Source organism: Antechinus flavipes, chromosome 3 (genome assembly GCF_016432865.1).
Source record: "Antechinus flavipes isolate AdamAnt ecotype Samford, QLD, Australia chromosome 3, AdamAnt_v2, whole genome shotgun sequence".
In the NCBI taxonomy this organism is placed as follows: Eukaryota; Metazoa; Chordata; class Mammalia; order Dasyuromorphia; family Dasyuridae; genus Antechinus; species Antechinus flavipes.
The window spans coordinates 633,624,598-633,647,364 of NC_067400.1; the positions used below are offsets into that span (position 1 = coordinate 633,624,598).

General features: G+C 40.6%; 1 protein-coding gene across 1 annotated transcript; it reads right to left on the reverse strand.

Moving 5' to 3' along the window:
• Nucleotides 1-456: 456 nt before the first annotated feature.
• On the reverse strand, nt 457-19,428 carry LOC127556888 (zinc finger protein 883-like). Its single transcript, XM_051990391.1, has 5 exons — nt 19,225-19,428; nt 8,613-8,764; nt 7,439-7,565; nt 6,407-6,475; nt 457-3,095 (listed from the first exon to the last, which is right to left on the reverse strand). The coding sequence occupies exons 2-5, from the start codon at nt 8,715-8,717 to the stop codon at nt 1,303-1,305; spliced, it is 2,094 nt and encodes a 697-aa protein (XP_051846351.1). The 5' UTR covers nt 8,718-8,764; nt 19,225-19,428; the 3' UTR covers nt 457-1,302.
• Nucleotides 19,429-22,767: the final 3,339 nt, after the last annotated feature.

Below are 22,767 nucleotides of genomic sequence, written 5' to 3' on the forward strand. Positions count from 1 at the left end.
TGCATTTTCTGCCTTGGATATGTTTTGTTACCCTGGCATGTTTCCTCCTTCCCTGTTTTCTAAGACACACTTTACACTCCTTAGATGAGCTTCAAACATCTCTTCTTTATCTCAAGGTAGCAAAGAAGAACAGGGAGAGGTTAAGGGCCAGCTCCGAGGAGGCAGAAGATTCAGGCCAGCTCAGGTTTTCCCTGTAGCTTGTCCTCTGTTCGATGGGTGTGAGAACTCAGGATGGTGTTTCACCACCTCTCTGTTGTATCTCTAGAACAGTAACTATACATTACAAAGATTCCTAATGTGGCAAAATGATTAGTGCAAAACTAAGCAAAAGTACAGAGGGAAGGTTTTTCTGGAACTATAGCCCAAACGATGGCACTCTTCTGAGGGTCAGCTTTCTAAAAAGGCCTCACTTCCCCTCAAACCTACCCAATGGAATTAAATAAAATAAGGTCAAAATGGAGACCTAAGCCACACGTACAGATATTTTATTATTTTTTTTTACATATTTCCACATTTATCATGCTGCACAAGAAAAATAAAATCATCAAAAATGAGAAAGAAAACAAAAAGCAAATAAACAACAAAAAAAATATGAAATTACTAAGCAGATGGTTCCCTCTATCACAAGTGTACTGGAATTGGCCTGAATCATCTCATTATTTATGGATATTTTAAAAGAAAATTAGAATGTGGACATATTACTTATCACACAGATGGAAAGCCAAAGAATTTAGGAATAAATAAGAGAATGAAGAGGAAAATTAAGTAGTAAAAACAATTTACAATCAGATGAACAAATTTCTTAATCATTACTGAGAAAGGAGATTAAAACAATCAGTTTTCCCCATTATAAACTCTTCTTTGGACACCAATTTTGGGATTTCAAAGAAAAACCCAAATCTATTTTCCCATCTTTATACATAGTATTAAATTGCATTTATACATAAAATAAAATTGCAATGTCCAATGAGATCTGAGATGTAAAGAGGCCTTCCCTCATTCATTGTATTCATGTCTTTCATCTGCAGTAAGCTTTCTACTCAAAGTATGAGATCCAGGTGAAAGCCTTTCTGCAAATACATTTTTAATAATGCTTCTGTCCTCCATCTTTATGCCTTTATCCATGATTTCAATCTTCTAGGAATTTTCTGGAGGCAATTCAGGGATGAAGTGAGCCTGAATGTTTTTTCAAATGAATTGTATGAATGAGATTTTACATCTGGTATGGGATCTCCCATGTCTAGTCAGAGACTAATATATATTAAAAACTTTGCCATGATGTAGACACTCAAAAGTTTTTCGTTAATGTGCTCTTTCTGTTGTTAAGCAAGATTTGAGCTTTGTCTGAAGGTTTCCATATTCATGAGGTTTTTGTCTAATGTGAATTTTCTTATGTTTACCAAGACTGCTGCGCTGTGTGAAAGCCTTTCCACATTCATTACATACATAAGGCTTTTCTCCAGTGTGGATTCTCTGATGTCTAGCACGACTGGAGCAATATGTGAAAGCCTTCCCACATTCACTACATTCATAAGGCTTCTCTCCAGTGTGGATTCTCTGATGGACAGCAAGACTGGAGTGAGATGTTAAAGTCTTTCCACATTCATTACATTCATAAGGATTTTCTCCACTGTGGATTCTCTGATGTACATCAAGGTAAGAACGCTTTGTGAAAGCCATTCCACATTCATTACATTTATAAGGTTTTTCTCCAGTGTGAATTCTCTGATGTTCACGAAGACAGTAACTCTGTGTGAAAGCCTTTCCACATTGATTACATTCATAAGGCTTCTCTCCAGTGTGGATTCTCTGATGTTCAAGAAGACTATAACTGCGTATGAAAGTCTTTCCACATTCACTACATTCATAAGGCTTCTCTCCAGTGTGGATTCTCTGATGTTCAAGAAGACTATAACTGCGTATGAAAGTCTTTCCACATTCACTACATTCATAAGGCTTCTCTCCAGTGTGGATTCTCTGATGTTCAAGAAGACTATAACTCCATATGAAAGCCTTTCCACATTCATTACATTCATAAGGCTTATCTCCAGTGTGGATTCTCTGATGTTTAGTAAGAGTGGAACAGTGTGTGAAAGCCTTTCCACATTCATTACATTTATAAGGCTTCTCTCCAGTGTGGATTCGGTGATGTTTAGTAAGAGTGTAACAGTGTGTGAAAGTCTTTCCACATTCGTTACATTGATAAGGCTTCTGTCCAGAGTGCATTCTCTGATGGCTAGCAAGATTAGAGTGACATTTGAAAGTCTTTCCACAATTATTACATTTATAAGGCTTCTCTCCAGTGTGGATTCTCTGATGTGCAATAAGACTGTAACTCCGCATGAAAGTCTTTCCACATTTGTTACATTCATAAGGCTTCTCTCCAGTGTGGATTCTCTGATGTTCACGAAGAATGCAACTCCGTGTGAAAGTCTTTCCACATTGATTACATTCATAAGGCTTCTCTCCAGTATGGATTTTCTGATGTTCAATAAGACTAGAGCTCTTTATGTAAGCCTTTCCACATTCATTACACTCATAAGGCTTCTCTCCAGTGTGGAGTCTCTGGTGTGTATCAAGGTAGTAGCGCTTTGTGAAAGTCTTTCCACATTCGTTACATTTGTAACGCTTGTCTCCAATGTGGATTCTCTGATGTTGAACCAATTTGGAATAATACTGAAAATCCTTTCCACATTGATTACATATGTAAGATTGTTTTTTTGTGTGAATTCTCCCATGTTGAGCAGGAATAGATCGCTCTCTCAAAGTCTTCCCATGTTTCTTACATTCATAAGATTTCTTTCCAGCATGGATTCTCTGGTGCTTGGCAAGGGAAGAGAGTGAAATGAAAGCTTTCTCACATTCGTGACACTCAGGTGTTTTTCCTTCAGGATGTATATTCTTATCATTAACAAAACTAGAACTCTTTCTTAAAGCTTTCTTGTGTGTATTCCATTCACAGTGTTCCTCTCCAGTATGGTTTCTTTTGTGCTTAGCAAGAACAGTCCTGTGTTCACGATATTGAGAAAGGTCTTTCCATGAGATCATTTTCAGATTTGCACTCACCTTCTCCATATCAAACGGTGTCTCTGTATCTGACAGAAACAAACACACACACATATAAATAATCCTCTAATGCTGGCTGATAATAAAATCATGGATATTTAATTTCTTCAGGCAAAAAGATTTCAAACTGAAATGGAAAGATTCATTTTTAAATGCTATTAGCTCACATCAATAAAGTGATTCAATTAACACAGAGTTCCACACACAGTAAAGTGACATTGGACCCCCACAACAAAGCTGAGACAAAGGCAAAGTGAAGGTTCTCATAATTTAGAAACCTGCCTATGTGCTCTGAATGGTTGAGTAACCTGATCCAGGTCCCTGCAGTAAATATTAGACTTGGAACCTGGTAATTGAGGCTTCTCAATCCATTGCACTAGACAGATGTTCTCCATTTTATTTCCAATCCTTTCTTTCAAATTCAATCTCAGGCACCTCCTAGCTCTGCACCACTGGGAATGTGCTTCTTTGCCTCAGTTTTCCTGTAGAGTGAAGGTAATAATTATATCCATTTCCCAGGTTGTTGTGAGCATCAAATGAGTTAAAATCTGTAAAACTCTTGGCACACAGTAGGCACCATAAGCTGGTTAACTACTATCGTTGTCACTTTGATTTTGATTCTCTCCATCTCAACTCTTCCTTCCTTCATATACTTCCCTTGCTCTTTCTCTTTTTATAAATGTCTGTTGAACATGATGCATTTCCATAAAAAAACACTTTCCTTTGCCTGGATTAGCTAAGAATAAATTTTATAAGCTGTTACTTATTCTCAAACCATGTCCAAGTTTATATGCTGGATTTAAAGCTTCTTGACAGCTTCTCTTTGTATAACCAGGGCTGAATGCAAATGAACAGAACAAGTACTTAATTGATGTTTACTTATTGGTTGACATTACTCTGGGCCGATAACATGACCTAACCCCACCTCTGTACTTGCATGCTGGTCCCTCTGAGGTGCCAAATCTCTGTTTCTATTTCTGTCTTTTTCCTGCTCCTATGAACAAATCCCATAATGAAGATAACAAGGGCCTAAAGATCCTGAACCTGTTATGGAATAACCAGGAGTCTTTCCCTCCCATATCCCTAACCTAAGGGAAGCTGTCAGTTATATAAATTAGACCAATGAGCCTCCAAGAATGAGCCAAAGGTTGGTCAACAGGAACCAGGAAAAGGCAGAAAGTGGATGAATTAGGTCTGATTTCTTTTTGAGTAAGACAGTGGTCTCCACTCCCATTCACAAACTGATGAATAGAGACAGAGAAAATCACAAAGGCAGAGCCAGGTTCACTCTTGTCAGTCTTTCCCTCTGAGAAAGGACAATGATATGAGGGAGATCATGCTGTGGCATGTGAGTGACTTGGATTTAAGTGAGGGAGAGCTGCCCAAGGTCACCAGCCTCACTTTCCCCCATAGAGCCATCTGCTTCCACTGGCCAGTTACAGATCAGAATTACTGCAGATGGCTCTGGATGCGGATAGATAGGGGAGACCTGGGCCTTCTTAGGGTAAGGTCTCCAACAGGTCTCCTGTGACTGAGGCTGCCCCCATCCAGTGATTAAAACTAGGGAGCAATGGAGGCAAAAAATTCTCTCTCACCCAGCCAAAAAAAAAATCTCAATTAATAACAATGAATTAGTAATTCTGAGAAGAACCTCAGGGTTTCTGGCCAAAGCAAAAATTATTGGGATTTACACTCAGAGTCAATCAGGACTCAAAGACCAAATGGAATTTAGCAAGGGACCTATGGATGGTCAATGAGAAGAGACTGGTTTTTGTTTAAGGTTTGTTCCTTAAGAAAGGAATTGGGACAGCTAGGTGGTGCAGGATAGAGTACCAGCTCTAAAATCAAGAGGACTAGAGTTCACATCTGGTCTTACACACTTAATACTTCCTAGCTATGTGTCTCTGGCAAGTCACTTAACTCCATTTGCATTAGAAAAAAAGAAAAGAAAAGAAAAGAGAGGAGAGGAGAGGAGAGGGGAAAAAAAATCTATCCTGAGATAATTCAGTGGTGAAGAAGGGGTGGGGGGGAATGCTTTTAAGACCATCTGTAGGTATGATCTCCTAGGTGAATAGAGAGAAGGAAGGAAAGAAGAAAAGAAGGAAACAGGCAAAGAAGGAAGAAGAGAGGGGAGAGAGAGAGAAGGGAAGAAGGGAGGAAGGAGGCAGGAAGGGAGTTTTCCAACTGATTCATTCCAGTGGCCAACTTTCCTCAGAGGTTGCTGCTTGTTCTATATATATATATATGTATATATATATATATATATAATAAAAGAAAAATTACAAGAAAGCAAAAAGCCATGGATGGTGTTGAATACAATATCTTTCACTTATAATTTAGGAATATTCATTATTCCACATTTTGAATTCTCCCTTATGTTCTGCTGAACATAAAATATGTTTAAAATTGTTCTTTTCTGTCTTTTTCTATTTCATTTTTAAGTTTTAAATAAATATTAGAAAAGTAAAAATAAATGCTTTTTGGCTTAAGAAAGACTTAAGAAAATTCATATTAGATAGTCGGAGCCCTCTTTCTTGGTTGTAGATTGTTCGATATCCCAAAAAAAACTTCCACTAGAATCAGTGATTCTTCATTAGAAGGGAACTGAAAGGCCGGAGTCCAACCCCCCCATTTTACAGATGAAGCGACTGAGATTCAGAGGTTCAGTGTTATGAGCCAGAACTTGAAACAAGGTGATAACTCAATGGAATTGATAGAAACAATGCTTAAGTTAACACCTTTGAGAGTTCACACATTAGCTTACACATTAGTTCACGCATTTGGGAGATTTCAGGGTTCAGTATGAGATGTCCAAATTCACACCTCCCTTAATCCCACTCTCAGAGGAGGAGTCAACCTTTCAGTTTACACCTCTAAAAGGGCATAAAAACAGCTGAGCTCAGTCAGGAGAGTTCAGTTAAAAAGATTGAGAGGGGAGCGTCAGTTGGAGACTGAGAAGCCACGAGTTGGAATTGAGCTAGGGGCAGAAGCTGGCAGAGAAACTGCAAGAGCTCTTGGAACCAAGGAGGGAGACAGGCCATAAAGAAAATTAACCATGCTATTTTGGAGGAAGCAATAAAAGATCTGAACACATTTGGAGTGATTATTACTTTGAACCAAAACTAAGGCGGCCTCCAGAGAACCTCCCCAAGAAACCTGCTCCCAGATAATGATCATATTCTAGAAAAGAAGAGACCACCACAGTTCAGTGAGGTCCTCAGGATCTCATGACCACAAGAGTCTGAAAAGAGATTCTAATCTAGTTTCCCTGCCCCCAGGCCCATCACATGAAGAAACCTCCTGGGACAGTAGCCTGCACCCCAGCTTGCAACTCACTCACCAGGACAGGAGTTCCTCCAACCTCCTCTCTCCACATGATTGATGAAATCTTCTCTGGGAACTGGAAGTCCTGGGGAGGGAGAAGAAAGCAGATATGAGTCTTGAAACTTGTTATTTATTCCTCATTGTAACCAGACAGGGGTGCAAGGTTCACTGAATGGTTCCAAGGATAACTCAAAGATGGTTTTCAGGGTGTTTACTGCCAGGGGAAGAGGGCAGAGGGGAAAGGAGACCATGCAAGCAATCTGGAATCAGAAGATCCTGATTTTGCTGTCTCCTTCTCAGCAGGATGGCCACATCCCACAGCTGCCATTTTCTGGACATTACAGGAAGCTGGTGGCACAGAGAAGGGAACACTGGGCCTGCATTCAGGAAGCCCCGAGTTCAAATTTGGATTTAGACACATCCTGGCTATGCGACTCTGGGCAAGTAATTTCATCTGTTTGCTTCAGCCTCCAGACCTGTAAAATGTAGATAAAGATGGTGGCCAAAACAAAGGGTTTTGGTGGGGATCAAGTGTGATAATGTGCATGAAGGAAGCTCTGGACACAAGGCCTGGAACTCAGCAAAAGTGTGCAAAGAGCTTCTCCCTTTCTTTTTTCTCCCTGTATCTGTACAGGCCTTTGGGGGATGTAGGAAGGAAGAACAAGGGCCCATTTGCTGTGTTGGGGATTTATAAGTTACACCAGGGGCAGTGAAGTAACAATTTACTTTCTTTTAACCAAAAAGAACATTGCAAAGACAGTTTCCCCCGAAAAAGAAGAGGATTCTTTCTCCTATCCAATGTTCAGTGAAAAGGGGTAGGGTCACTTTTCAGAAGATTTGCAGGCAAAACTGCCAGGTTCTTATCCTACAATGCAAAGACCACTCATAGAAGAACCAGGCAGCAGGAGGACCCTGTCTCTTGGGGACAGGAGGAAGCCCTTGGGCCTTTCTGAGAACTGGTAAAAGCCTGAACCTCTGCACCCTAGGGAGGGGATGGTGACACTCCTGTTGATGGTAGTTCCAGAGTTCCAAGGAAAGCACTCCTTACCCAGGGAGAGCAAGTTCTCAGCATTCTCCAGCATGACCTCATTGTGCAGCTCTTTCTGATCCGGGTCCAACAGACCCCACTCCTCAGGGCTGAAGTCCACAGCTACATCCTTGAAAGTCACCAACTCCTACAACACCAACACCCAGAGGACTTAAGAGTTGAAGCATGCTTCATAACTGACCTGATGCAATGCTCCTCAAGTTACAGAAGGGACCTGAAACATGGAGGAGGGATCTGCCCAAAGGTGACAGCCCTTACGGGATTCAAAGCCAGCCCTGAAACCAAAATCCCCAAAGACCAGTGGAATATAGAGAAACACATCTCTATACATAACATATACATATACATAACATAAGATGTGTTTCTCTATATTTTCAATTGGAATAAAATTGAGAAAGGTCTTACTAGGAAATGGTACTACCTGTGCAATTGGGAAAGCTATGGGTTCTATCAGAGAGTGATGAGGATTTTTGGAGGTGAAATCAAACAGTGCTATGTTAAGAAAATGGCATGAAGTGTTTTTGTACTTAAGATTTAAAAAGTCTTACCAAGGTTCTTCTCCCTTTCCTTCCCCACAGATTACTGAAGAAACTCTGGAAGATGTTATGATACACATCTATGGAGACTCTTGGAGAATTGACCTGCCCCTTAAGAAGTTCTGCTCCAGATAACAGGGTCAAGGGTTTCCAGGAAAGTAAGTGGCTACTGGAGGGAGTTTGGACACAGGAGACAGAGAGTAGCTAGAAGGGGGTGTGTGTGAGTGTGTGTGAGTCCATGTGTGTGAGTGCATGTGTGTGTGTGTGTGGGGGGGGTGTGTGGGTGTAGAAGGGAAATGATGCTGGACCAAAGCAAAGACATGATACCCACAGGACAGACATTAATAAGTGAAGTGGTCATCTTTGTCAGTGACCTATACTGAGGGAAAATTTAAACAAATATGTGGGGGCAGCAACTGGGGAAATGGGGTTAGTGCTCAAGATGCCAAAGGGACAGTGATCGGTCCAAAACATGCAGAGAGGAGGGCAGTGTTGTTATTACTGCATTCACTTTCCTGCCCATTTTTGTAAAGGATACATAGATAAGAGAGATGGCCAGCCTCACAGACCATCCTCCAGATCTGCAGAAATGGCCTCCTGGGCTGATGTTGCCACATCTGTGGGTAGAATACACTCACCTGGGGTGGGGATCTGTGGCTCTTAGGGGCCATTCCCTCGGGTTCCAAGCTCCCTGCTTGGGGCAGGCCTTGGTCCTCTGCAGGATGTTGATGGAGTACGGTCATAATTGAACAGATTGTCCTTCCCTTCTTTTCCTGGACAGGGGGTTAGCCTACAGGAAATTATAGAGGGTGAGGTTCCAGGGGAGTTACTAAGCCCCTGGCCCTGCCCTTAGGGCAGAGACCTCAACCAACAGGGGGAGAAGAACTGAAAGGAGGGGCAAGTTGAAAAATGAAAATGGTGGAGTCAAGATAGGAGAGAAAAGGCAGGATATTGCCTGAACTCTCTCCAGTTTCCTAGGAAATAGCTTTCAATTAAGAGTGGAGTGACAGAACCTACAAAAGAAAGGGGAGAAACAATTTTCTCCTGAACCCAAAAGGTAACTGACACAGCAGGTGAACAGCCAGTTCCAAAGCCCTTGGCACAACTGGCAAAGAGCCAGACCCCGAGGCTCTATCTTTGAAGCAGGAAGTCAGTAACCAAGCTTCTGGCCCCAGAGCAAAAAGCTTGGGAATTTCATCTGCTCAGGGAAAGAGCACACAGTGTAGCCTGGGAAATGAGAAAAAAAAAACACAACAAAATAAAAAAGCTCTGAAATTGAAAATTATTGTGGGTGAAGGGAAGGTCAAAAGACAAACTTGCAAGAAGATAAGATCAAAATGCCTCCCATGTGAAATCTCAAAGACAAATACGAATTGGTCACAGGTCCAAAAAGTCCTCCTGGAGGAGCTCCAAAAGGATTTTTAAAATCCAATAAGAGAAGTAGAATAAAAATTAGAAGAAGAAATGAGAGTGGAACTAGAAAATCATGGGGGTGTAATGCCAGAGAAACTGAGGCAGGAGAGAGATTAGAGAGTTTTCAATATTTTATTAATGGGAGAGTAAAATTGACTGGACAGGACTCTCGTCTCAAATTATCCAGTCAGACAGAGATAAAGATATACTGGGACCAAGGAATCCATGTTGGTTTCAGGGCTGGACAAGACTGTCATCTCAAAGAAACCAGTGGACAGCATCCAGCCTCCAGCAGTGAATAGAGGAACCCCAACTTCTTAAATACCTTTTCTCTAAACAAAGGAAGGGGTAAGACGGGAAAACTTCTGTCAGGATGGGGGAGGCCATAAATCCTAAAAACCCAGAGACAGGATGTCTGAATACACAGAGATAAAGATGTCAGTGAGATATCTTGGAATATTTTAGAGGGATATTGTAAATTCTTGAGGACAGAAAAGAACCAGGAGGTCTACTCTCTTGTTTATCTTGCTAATAATTTATAACCTTAGAGCAAATAGTCCTCAGCCTTAATGGCCCAGAGAGGGAGTTTACTTGGGGATTGAGACAGAACAGTTAAAGAAACTTGAGACAAGGAAATTAATGCAGGGAAACTTGGAGTCAAGACAGTTAAAGAGAACTGTGGCATAACAGGGGAATAAAGAATCACCAGTTTGGTTTAAGGACAGCACAAAAATCCACCAAAGCAAACAACTCCTTTAAAAGAATTGATCAAATGAAAAAGAAAGTACACTGAAGAAAACAATTTGTTAAAAATTTGGAAGCTAATATAAATAAAATATACATGGAAAGAATCCACTGATCACCTCCTGAAAGAGATCTCAAAATGAAAGCTCCTAGAAACATTATAGCCAAACTGCAGAACTTCCAGGTCAAAAAAATAATTTGGAAGCAGCCAAAAGCAACTGAAATATTGTTCAGGCACAATCAGGACTGCAATATGATATTCCTGAAGGCAAAGAAACATGGATTATAACCAAAAAATAAGCAAAACTAACCAACAAAACTAAATATCTTTCACCAAGGAAAACATTCAATGAAAAAGGGAATTTTGAAACATTCTTGATGAAAAGGCCAGAGCAGAACAAAGAATTCCAATTTTCAAATAAAAGATCAAGAGTAGCATAAAAAAAAGTTAACAGGAAAGAAAAAGAAATGTTAATCAAACTAAACTGTTTATGTCCCTATATGAGATAATACTTGTAACTCTAGTAAAGAACTAAATTTCTATTGGCTTGTTGTTTGGCCTTTGTTCTCTAAAAGAACCCCAACATTAGAAAGGGGAAGCCAAGACTGGGAAGTTAGTTAATTGAAATGGAACAGGGGAGGAGAGGGTGGTGAGATGCAAAGTCGCCAGCCTCACCTCCTCCTCCAGAGCCCCCTGGCTCCAGTGGCTAGATATAGATCAGGATGACTGGAGAGAACCATGGAAGCAGTGGAGACCTTGACCTTAAGGTAAGCCCTCAGTCTGAAGGAGGGAACACGTACAGAGGTGTTAAAGTTGGGTAAGAAATGAAGCCAAGGATGTTCTCTTTTACCTAGTCAAAAACAAGTCTGGGAGGGAAAAGTCCCCAGGGTTATTGGCCATAGGGGCAGGGAGGGTTTACAAGATAGAAGGGACAGGGAATAAGATGACTGTGATGGAATGGTATAAATTGAAGATGGGGCTCACCTTCTCTTACTCCTACTCTTCTGACACCTTCCTCTCTCCCACCCTCCTACAGACCCAAGAGGCAGGAGGGATTTGGGACCCCAGACGGGATGAGAGTGTGTAGAACCTCGATGTTCTCTGAGTCAGAAATCTCCCTGCCACTGATACTTAACCTTTCCCTCATCCTTCTCCCCAACAGACATATTGTGTAGACAACAGTAAGGAGGTAAGGCCTCTGAGATGGACCAGAGTGGGTAGCTGAACAGGAAAAACTGGATGGCTGAGTCCTGAAATGTAAGTGGAAGATGGGAAAAGGTTCCTAAGATACTTGGGTACATTTGAGGCTTAGAATACTTAAAGGAACATGGAGACAGTGAACCATAAGCCTGGAAAGCAGCCCAAGATCTGTGGGTCTGGAGAAATGTGCCCAGGAAAATCCTTTAATTCCTGCAACCAAAGAGGGTTCCTGGAAGCAGAAAGACAGAGCCCGTGGAACCACATTAGAAATCAGGTTTGAAGGCAGGATAATTCACTAAATAGGAGCTGGAGGCAGAGAGAGGGCACTGGGGTCCAAAAGGGGAGGCTGGAAATGGGACTTGTGAGGAGCCCTGCTCAGACCTACCTGGGACCTACCCCAGTAGAGATGTGTTGCACTAAGTAGAAAATGGCAGATCTAAGAGAATGCCCAGAGATCTCAGTCCCAACCCTTCCTGCTTCCCATTAATCTATTCCAGGAATGTCCTCTGAGGCTTAAGAGCCCCAAGCAGCCTAGCCCCTGAAGCCTGGAGGGTGGGACCTCACTCCCAAAAATCATCCAGGGTGATGACTTCTGAATGCTGCCTGCCTTCCCCCATCCCCAACCCTGCCCATCATCACATGGCCACTGGCCACTGGCCACTAGAATGGCTCTTCTCCAGCCCTAGACTCTTCCCAGGCTTCCAAATTCCACCCTAGGACTCTTATTTCACCTGGTCACTCATTTTATCTCCCATGAGCTCCTCCTCCCCCAGGCTTCCATCACCTGATGTTTTGTTGGAGGAAAGATTCAGGACTTTTATCTTGCCACTGGACTTGGCAGATAACTCTAATGCCTCCCTTACATCTCATTCAAATACAAATCAAGACATCTCTTTTTTATCTGTGGTCCTCTTCTAGAACAAAACATCATCATCAACAGAAACTTCTTAGATTCAGAAAAATGAAAATTCTTTCTAGAAGCCTTCCCACAGCACAACCATAATGAATGGAACTGATTGGATGAAGTATTTCTTAGTATTGAGTCTCTGTTCCCAGAACAATGGCTGTCTGAGGTCATTTGATTTCTGAGGGATGAACTTTGAACCCGGAGGTACAGAAAGTTGCAGGAAGTGACATGACCAAGGATTCCTGCCTTGTTCAAGGATCCAGATTAGAAATTTGGTGGTTTCTGCCTTCCCTACTTAGTCCCCTGATAGATTCAAGAGTTCTTCCTGCCCTGAGGTCCCATTCTGTTTGTGGACTCCAATGGCTCTGCCTCCATCCACCCTATCTTCCAGGCTCTTGGGCTGCTGCCAGATCAGAGGCCAGGCTCCCTGTGTCCAGGTGTTTTTAGGGTTGTCAAGCCTAAACTCTACCAGAGGGTCCCAGGCAACCTCCCCAGCTGCTAGGTAGACCTCAGGACACAGTCATGCTGCTTTCCCAGGCTCTGTCCCCCAGGAGCCTTCTGTCACTGCAGTGTCACTGATCTTCGTCAGGAGCTGAGTCATAATGAAGCGGGTTGGGGTCCCTTTAAGAAACAGTATTGCCTATTGATCTGTGATTCCTTTCAGATTCCCAGTCTTCCAGGATGCCAGAGCCTTTGATTCAATTACAAATCCTGGTCAAAAAGCATCCCTTTGAATTCCAATAGGAGATCCAGACTGTCCCAACCCCCCCTCCACAAGGCTCTTCCCCACTAAGGTTTGTCTGAAGGTCAAGAGCCTATGAAATGTTAGTTAAATACTTTCCCACATCAAGTTTTTTGGTCGGGAATCTGACCAACTCTAAATTATCGGATGAAAAGCAATGTTTGTGCTCTGGCTGAGGCCGTTCATCCTCTTCCCTTTAGAGATGTTATTGCTGTTGCCTTTCATCTTTATGTCAGAAGAGGGGACAAATCATCACTCCTTTCAGATTGAATCCTATCTTCTGACAAAGAAAAGTAAGTGAGATGAGGAATCAAGTCCCAGGAGCACTCTAGCTAGGGGAGATAACCTACATGGAAGGGACTCTTCTGGGGAAGTGGGAAATCTCTCTCATCTGACCTCAGACAGCCACTGTTCTGGACATTGGGGCTACTTGCTTTGGTCTTTCCATTTTCCTGATCATTGCCATTGGGTTTGTACAATATAGACTACAAATGGTTCTAGGGATTCTATTCATTTCTCTCTGTCTCAGGTGATGAAACATGAAGGGAACAAACTAGATTAGAGAAAAGACAAGAATTGAATGCAGTGGCCCAGGACTTGATAAACTCAACATCAATGACTCCCTGTCCCACCTCCTACTATGTTAAACTGAAAATGGAGACTAGATCTTCTAGTAGAATCACCAGTTCAAGAAAGATGGAGAAGGAAAAGGAAGGAGAACCATGAACTCAGCATTCCCATGCCTCCTGAAAACCGATGGAAAACATCTTGGCCCAGCCTGAATGCTCCCTGGACAATCCTAGAAACCAAACTGAGGCCTTGTTCCAGACCCACTCCTCCAGTGGTCACAGGCATAACAGGTGAACAGTCAGTTCCAGTTCCCCTGGACAATTGGCAAGGAGCCAATCCCTGAGACTCTAACTTTGATGCAGCAAGTCAGTCCTGGCCCAAGAGTGAAAACCTTAGGGATAGTGTCATCTGTTCAGCAGCAGAGTTCAACCTTAAAAGTCACAGAATGAGCTGGGAAATGAAAAAAAGCAACAATACCACCAACAAAATCCCTGAAAATAGAAAATTACTATGGTGGAAGAGAAGTTCAAAAGACAAACTCAGAAAAAGACAAGGTCAAAAATGTTTCTAATGCGGGCTCCAAGAGAAATATGAATTAGTCTTACTTGTGAAAAATTCTCCTGGAAGAGCTGCAAAAGGATTTTAAAAATCAAATAAGAGAAGCAGAATAAATTTAGGAAAAGAAATGAGAGTGGTGGTAACAGAATCATGGAAAAAAAATAACATTCACCAGTTTGGTTTAAGGAAAGCACAAAAATCCACTAAAGAAAACTCCTTTAAAAGAATTGGTTAAATGAAAAGGAAGGTACAAAAGCTCACTGAAGAAAATAATTCCTTGAAAATTGGAATTGGGAAAATGGAAGCTAAGGACTCTATGAGATCAAAAATGAATTTTAAAAAGTCAAAAGAATGAAAAAATAAAGGCCAATATAAACTATCTGGCCGGAACAAAGCAACTGATCTGGAAGCCAGATCCAAGAGAGAGAATTGAAGAATTCTAGGACTCAAAGCAATGATCACAAAGAGAGCAAAGTTCCCTCATATCCTAGAGTAAAAAGGTAAAATATAAATCAATAAAGCATTAACATATTTTTTCCTCATAGTGTTCTAAATAGTAAAGAGCTGGAGCCTAACAGATCCAGCCTAGAGGCAGGTTTTAGAAATTAAGTACTTGTTTAAGTTATCACTTTCACAGTGAGGAATTTGTAAACTGGAAGTTCTCCTGGGCAGGAGATTTCCACTTGTTGCAGAAAAGGTAGAGGTTTTGCTATGATATGATTTTGTTGTCTCCTGATTTTAAGTATTTTCTCTTCTAACAATAACTCAGGAAATTCTAAATCTTTTGAGTGTTGGGTCTGCCTCAGAGTCCTCCCAGTCTAAGAACAACAATCTGTCTGATTCTGAATAGACTATTTCCCAATTCATTGATGACTGATAATCTTATCAATGGAAACCAAGTTCCAGATCCACTCCTCAGTTGTTTGCTGACTGATGATCTGGTCTGTGATAATCAAAATCCAGAGACCACCCCTCAATTCATTGCTGACTGAAGATCTGGTCAGTAAGAACCAAATACCAGAGACTGCTCTCTAATCCTAAATATTCCTTAAGACCAACTATTTACTTACAGATGTGAAAATGTTGTCAGCATAACTGTAGGTAATTTGAAAGATTGGGGCTCAGTCATATATGATGGGGTAGGAAAAGGTAAAAGGAAACAATTATAAAAACTGGGCAAGAGGAAGAACTAATACTGAGAAAGTAGGTAGGGGGAAGGGTGGAGAACTGGTAATATTGCAACTTTTACTCTCTGAATTTCCCAAAAAATAATAAATACATCCAAAAGAATGAAGAAGTCTTCTGAATATATAAGGGTGAGAAAACTGGGGGGATGGGATGGGGGAGGGACTTTTTAGCTGAATGGGATTGGGAATGAGAGAGTGGGAGAGAAGATAAAGTAACAGGGATAGGATAAAAAAAGGCTTGAGAAAGAATGGTGAGGAAAAATAAAATGGAAGGACATTCAATTATTTGGATATTCAGCCATTCTCCAATTGATGGGCATCCACTCAGTTTCAAATTTCTAGCAAATAGGAAAAGGGCTGCCACAAACATTCTTGCACATATAGGTCACTTTCTCTTCTTTAATATCTCTTTGGGATACAAGCCTAGTAGTAACACTGCTGGATCAAAGGATATGCACAATTTGATAACCTTTTGACAATATTTCCAAATTGCTCTCCAGAATGGTTGGATCCATTCACAACTCCACCAACAAGGCATCAGTGTCCCAGTTTTCCCACATCCCCTCCAACATTAGTCATTACCTTTTCCTGTCATCTTAGCCCATCTAACAGTTGTATAGTGGTATCTTGGAGTTGTCTTAATTTGCATTTCTCTGATCAACAATGATTTGGAATACCTTTTCATATAACTAGAAATAGTTTCAATTTCTTTATCTGAAAATTGTCTGATCATATCCTTTGACCATTTATCAATTGGAGAATGGCTTGATTTATTATAAATTAGAGTCAATTCTCTGTATATTTTGGAGATGAGGCCTTTATCAGAACCAGAAAGATTGACTTCAAATCCATCCTCATACTCATACTAGCTATGTGTCCCAGGGCATATTACTTCATGTAAGTGTGCCTCAGTTTCCCCAATTATTAATAAAGAAAATGATAGGACCAAAGCCACAGACATGTTGTGGGGCTCAAATTAGATTATATACTTAGCACAGTACCTGCCACACAGTAAGTATATAGAGATGATTATTCCTTTCCCTTCTTTTCCCCACTAAGTGTGCTGGAATTTGAGGGAACAATGAAGGAAGTATAAGGACAAATTTCTTATGCCAGGCAGCATTAAGAACAAGGAGGAACAATTTATTCTCGATAACAAGATACCTAGATAACATTCTAAATAACCTTTCTAAAGTCTAGACCTATCCCAACAAGGAAGGGATTGCCTTGATAGGAAAAGGGTTCCTTTCACTGAATAACTTCAAGAAAAGGCTGCAGGAGCAGTTTTCAGAGATGTTGTAGACAAAATTCACATCTGTTAGAAGTTAGACTAGATGTCACGTCTCAGATTATCACCTATTAGAAATTCTTTAATGCTGTATTTCTTTTTGGGCATTGCAGAAACTAGGTATTGACTAAGATCTAACACTCTATACTGAGATAAGGTCAGAATGAGTTCTTGATTCAGATATAGCGAATGATACTATAAACAAATTAGGAGAACAAGGGATAGTCAGTCTTTCAGATCTGGGAAGAAGAAAGGCATTTTATGGCCATAGAGAATGTTAGCAAATACAAAATGGATAAATCTGATTACATTGAATTAAAAAGGTTTTACACAAACAAAAGGGCTAGCAGTGCTGGCTAACATTATGTGGGGCTGTTGCTGTGGACAAGGAGGAATGAGCACTTACTAGAAAAGTGAGGGAGCCAAAACATTTCCGGGACAGCAGTTGAGGAACCCTACATGTGACTTAGGTGAGAACTGCTGCTGAGGTTGAGCCCCTGGACAGAATTCAGAACATAACAGTAAGGAGGAGTTGAGGATTACCCAGCATGACCCAGAGCTCAGAAATCAAACCTGACTGTAATAATGATCATTGTTATAAGCTGCTAAAAATAAAATAAAACCAAATGAAAATTAAGGATGAATAAGCAAAGGAAAAAGAACCTCACAATAGCTACTTTGGTATAAAAGAAGGTCACAGTTAATATCTAGAAAACTGTGAGGTTAAAAAACAAGCCATTCCTATCCCAAAGAGTAACATCAAAAGTACACAACAAACCCAAAAGGAGTTCCTGGAAGAACATAAAAAGGAATTCAAAAATCAAATAAAAGATCAAGGAAATATTAGAAGGGGAAAAGAAAGTAATCCAAGAAATTATGAAAAGAAAGTCAATCAATTTGAAAGAGGTAACAGAAAAAGCCCTTGAAAAATAGAATTGAACCAGAGGAAACGAGTGACCTTATGAGACACCAAAAAATAATTAAATGAGAAAACATAGAAGAGAATCTGAAATATCTAAGTTGAAAAATTGTAGAACAGATCAAGGTGAGACAATATAAGAATTGTTAGACTACTAAAAGTTATTATTTAAAGAAGACTCTGGATATAACATTTCAAGAAATTATGAAACAAAATTGCCCTGAGGCAAAGAAGGTAAAGGTGGAAAGAAAAAAATCTACTTTTGACAGACTGAAGAGATCACAGGAGAAAACCTTACAAGAATATCGTAGCAAAATTTCAAAATTCCCAGGGTAAGAAGAAAATATTGCAATCCAGAAAATAAGACAGACTTCAATATTGCAGAAAAACTCAGGATTTCACAAATCCCAGAACTTCGACTCTAAAAGATCACAGATTTGGTTACATTAAATTTCAAAGAACAAAAGAACTGGAGTTACATCCTGAATAATTTATCCAGAAATCTGGAACATAATATGAAATGAGGGGAAAAATAGACATATGACAAATTGAAAAACTTTCATGTATTTGTAACAAAAAGACCAGGACTTAGTGGAAAAATTAATATAAAAGATCCAGAAAAAAGGAAAACATTAAAGACTAATTCCAAGGCCCTCATTAAGGTCAATTATTTACTTATATATATGAAAATGTTATCAGTATAATTGTAGGTAGTTTCAAAGTTTGGGACTGAATTGTGTAGGATGGGGTAGGAAAAGGTAAAAGAAAACCATTATAAAAAATGGGCAAGAGGAATAACTAATACTGAGAAAACACGTGGAGGGGTAGAGAGTTGGTGATAGTGTAACCTTAATCTCTGAAGTGTAAGGAAAAAAAATGTATACACCGGGAAAGATGTAGAAGCCTTCGGAATATATAATAAATCTTGCGGATGGAAGGATGGCTCTGGTGGAGGCACCAGGGGAAGCTGGGGAAGCCTGGGATCTATGGAGAGAGGGGGGAGATTTCAGGGCTTTAAAAGAGGGGGCAGGGAAGCAGGAGGAAAGGAGATCCCCGGTAAGATATGGGAGAAAGAAATTCTGACACAGCTCAGGGTAAGGAGATCAGGGACACTGGAGGGGCAAAAGGCTTTGGGGAGGAGGGCGGGGGGAGAGACAGATCCCGGGAAAGCAGCATGACTGTGTCCTCAGGTCTACAGAGAAGCTGGGGTAGTTGCCTGGGACCCTCTGGTAGAGCTTACACTTTGGTGACTCTAAAGAGAGCCTGGACACAGGGAGACCTGGGGTCTCATCAGGCAGGAGCCCAAGAGCTTTAGGGGATGGGGGGGAGAGGCAGAACCAGGCAGGAGTTTTTCATGCTCACGTCCAGAGTGGGTCCTCAGGACAGGCAGAACTCATGATCTATCAGGGGCCTAAGTCGGAAGGCAGAAGCACCACGTTTCTAACCGGGATCCAGGAACAAGGCGGGACTCCTGGGTCCTTATGGGCAAGGTCTGAAATTGGGAAAATGTGAATCCGTGATAAATCCGAGGATGGTAACCTGCGACATTTGGGAGGTATTAGGGGTGTGAAAAACAGTGAAGACGGGAGGGGGGGGGGTGAGGGCTGTGAAGGAAGGCTTGTGGTGCTGAAGGTCAGTTGATCCCCCATTAGCAAAAACAAAGACAACTAGCAAAAGCTCAGAGGTGGGGGGTAGATATGCCGAGAGGTGGACGCACCTACCTGGGACCTGCAACTACAGAGCTGGCTTGCAGGAGGCAGAGAGATCTCAAATCCAGAAGTCCCAGTTTCCAGCCAGATCACTGGAGGAGATTGCTCCTGGGCCCACCTGGGCCCAAGTGTTCCAACCTTAGCGAGCCCCCGAAACTTCCCAAAATGAGCTGTCTCCTAGGAAGCCAAAGAGGAGGCTCTCAGGCCCTGAGCTGCTTCCCCGCCCCAAACTCCGCCCTCCATCACGTGAAATGTCTTGACCACTAGAGAGGCCCAACTTCTGCCCTGGACTCCTCCCAGATTTTCAAGTCCACCCCAAAGGGCTCATATTCCTTCTGAACCACCACCCTCTCGGCTGTTCCGCTCTGATATCTCCTTCTCCCCCCAGGCTGCCACCTTTTCCCACTCATTCACTGCTTTGGGGCTCACTCCTTCCTCTAGAGCGGACAGGGTGGCTTAGATAAATCCTGGGCAGCAACCAAACAGAAAGCAGTGCATCCCATATTTGAGGTGCTGACTGCAACTCAACCTTGAGAAAATTAGGGATTCTACCTTCAACTATTAATCCAGATTGGATTGGATTTTCTCCTGATCTAACTAGAATGAGGGCTCCCTTAAAGTCAAACTTGTTCTCCCATCCCATTATTAGGGATGTTTGAGCCTCTACACGGAGATCACTAAAAATTTGACATTGAGGTCATATGATGGGAATTGTAGGAATAAACATCCGACATAATTGGATCAGAATGACTCCATTCTACTGTGAAGGCAGTAAAATGTCTACAGGGTCAAATGATGGGAAGGATGAAGTGATTTTTCTATGGAAGATAACTCAGAAATGTATTGATGTCGTTTTGATACTGTTTGACTGATCTAGATGAGTGGTTATAAGAGAGTTGTTAAGAATCTCCTTTAAATCCCCCGCAGGTTTTAGGAGTGAAAGAATTCACTCATTCCCAAATTATTAGTTGCAAAATGAAAGTTTATGGTTAGGTAGAAATCAATTTACCGAGAGACTGACTTCTATAATGGCAGCTCTATGGGAAATGGAGTTTTACACTGAGAATGCAGTTCTCGGTGGACAGACGGTCCTGGCAGCTAAGTGAGCTACCGAGGTCCATCTGCAAATGACTTCGTTGAAAGAAGCTATTATATTGGGTCTTAGTGGGGGCTGGGACACCCCAAGTTGACTCAGCCACAAGCTGGGTTTCAGCTTGAGATGGAATTTGAATAGAATTGAATGAGTTTCTTTAATTCAATAAAGGTGGAATTCTTTTAGTTCAGGACTGAAGCAGCTGCCAGGACTTTCTGCCCACTGAGAACTGCATTCTCTCAGTGCAAAACTCCATTTTCCAAAGATCTGTCACTATAGAAGTCAGTCTCTTGGTAAACTGATTTCTTTCTAACCATAAACTTTCATTTTGCAACTAATAATTTGGGAATGAGTGAATTCTTTCACTCCTAAAACCTGTGGCCGATTTAAAGGGGATTCTTAGCAACTCTCTTATAGCCACTAATCTAGACCACTCAAACTGCATCAGTTTCACTGGCAATTTTTCTTCCTGTTTTAAATAAAAAAGCCTTATTTATATTATTGTTATGATTCTAACTTTTCTTACATTGGGATTTGGGGAAACTATAGTATAAAAATGCTAATCTAAAAAATGATTCTGAGTTTGATATGATTGTGTATTAGAAAAGACACTAATATTATGATCTCGTAGAGGCAAGAATTGAAATAGAAAAAAAAAAAAAACCAGAACCTTTAGGAAGTTTTACATTAATAGAGTTCAAAACCAACAGCAAGTTAACAACAGCTTAGTGCTCAGCTTAAAGCAGTTTTCAAAAACAGAATATAGGTTACTGAAAAGGTAGATGGCAGAAAATTCCTTGCCTCATTGTCTAGATCACCATCTCTGGCCCCTCAAAAGACTCTGGGATCAGTGTGACCAGCACCTCCTGATTAAGCAACCAATCTGGTCTGAAAGCTTCCAACAAATCTAGTCTCTGTAATACACAGGGCAAACTTCAAACGTGAACTTTGCCTTGTTAACTTGCTAGCATTTCTATGTATTTCTATGTACTTGTGTGGGCCACATAAACATATATGCTATGTATTGCTAGTATTTCTATGTATTTCATCAAGGAACAGTTGTACAAGTTAAAGATCAGCTGATAACAGAAAATAGCCTTAAAACTTAAATGAGAAAATGTGTATCTATGTAGAATCTTTCTGACGATCTATGATTTTTTTTCACAATTGCTTATGGTGCCCAATATGCCCAACAGTTATAGTTCATGGTCAAAGAGCCTGCCATCTGTCCTGCAGAAACAGAAACATTTGTGTCTTCTTGATCTGGCAGTTTCATCACTGGTAAAATGTGCTTACAAATTTACCAGTGAAAGAAGAAACACCTCTGTTGCAGTGACAGAAAACATGAGTGTTTGTGCACATCTGTAACCATCCATTGACAATAGATTTACACATCAGTGTTTCTGGGGGTTTACAGACAGTTTGATGACAGATTGAAAAACTAAAGGAATATATTATACTCAGTCGGAAGTAGTGAGAGATTAATGTAGGTTTTCACTTCTTGATTTACAAAAGCATTGTGACTCTCATCATGATTGTTGGGAATCATTGCAAAAAGAAATAGATTATGTTTGAATTATATGATCCTTGATTAGTTTCTGCCAAATTGCTTTCCAGTTCTCTTGGGAATTTTTGTCAAATGGTGGTTTCTTGTCTCAAAAACTTGGATTTTTTTGTTTATCAAATGTTAGATTGCTTTGATCATTTAATACAGTTTTATGGAACTAATCTATTCCACTAAAGTTTTCTTAGAAAGATGTGATTATTTTAATGATGAGTCCATTGTAATACAACACCTAAACTACTTTCCTTCACACATTTTATTGATTCTTCTGGTAATATAATTGGTAATCTTTTGTTCTTTTTGATGAATTTTGTTATTTTAGTACTATCAAATACTTTTGGTATATTGTACTGCATAAGCAAATTAATTCAGGTAGGATTGTCATTTTTATTATATTGGCTCAACCTGCCTTTGGAAGTTTGCAGGGTCCAGGGGACTGAGCAGGAGGAATAGGGTCGGGGTCAAAGGAAGACAGGAGTCGTGGGGTAGTTTGAGTGAGGAACTGAAGGAAATGATGCTCCCATTTCTCTCAGGCTCCTTCAAGCTTTATTTTTATACTATATCACGATCATATACTTTTCTTTAGGTCAATATAGTCTTCAGACATGTGTCTGACTTATTGACCTTTATATGTTGCTTCATTTGAGATTTAATATTTGAGTAAGTTTTTTATGGGTAAATATTAATTATCGATTACATTATGCGAAGCCAATAATAAAAGGTAAATGTTATACAAGGTTAAATGTCAGTGAAATTTGTTGATTTACTTATGTCTTCTTTGTCAATTCTATGGATTATTTGATTCCTCTATTTCCCTATTGGAACCATGTACATAGGGATTTAGGGTAATTCCTAGTTATACTTTAACCATCTTTTGGTTCCTACACATACTGATCTT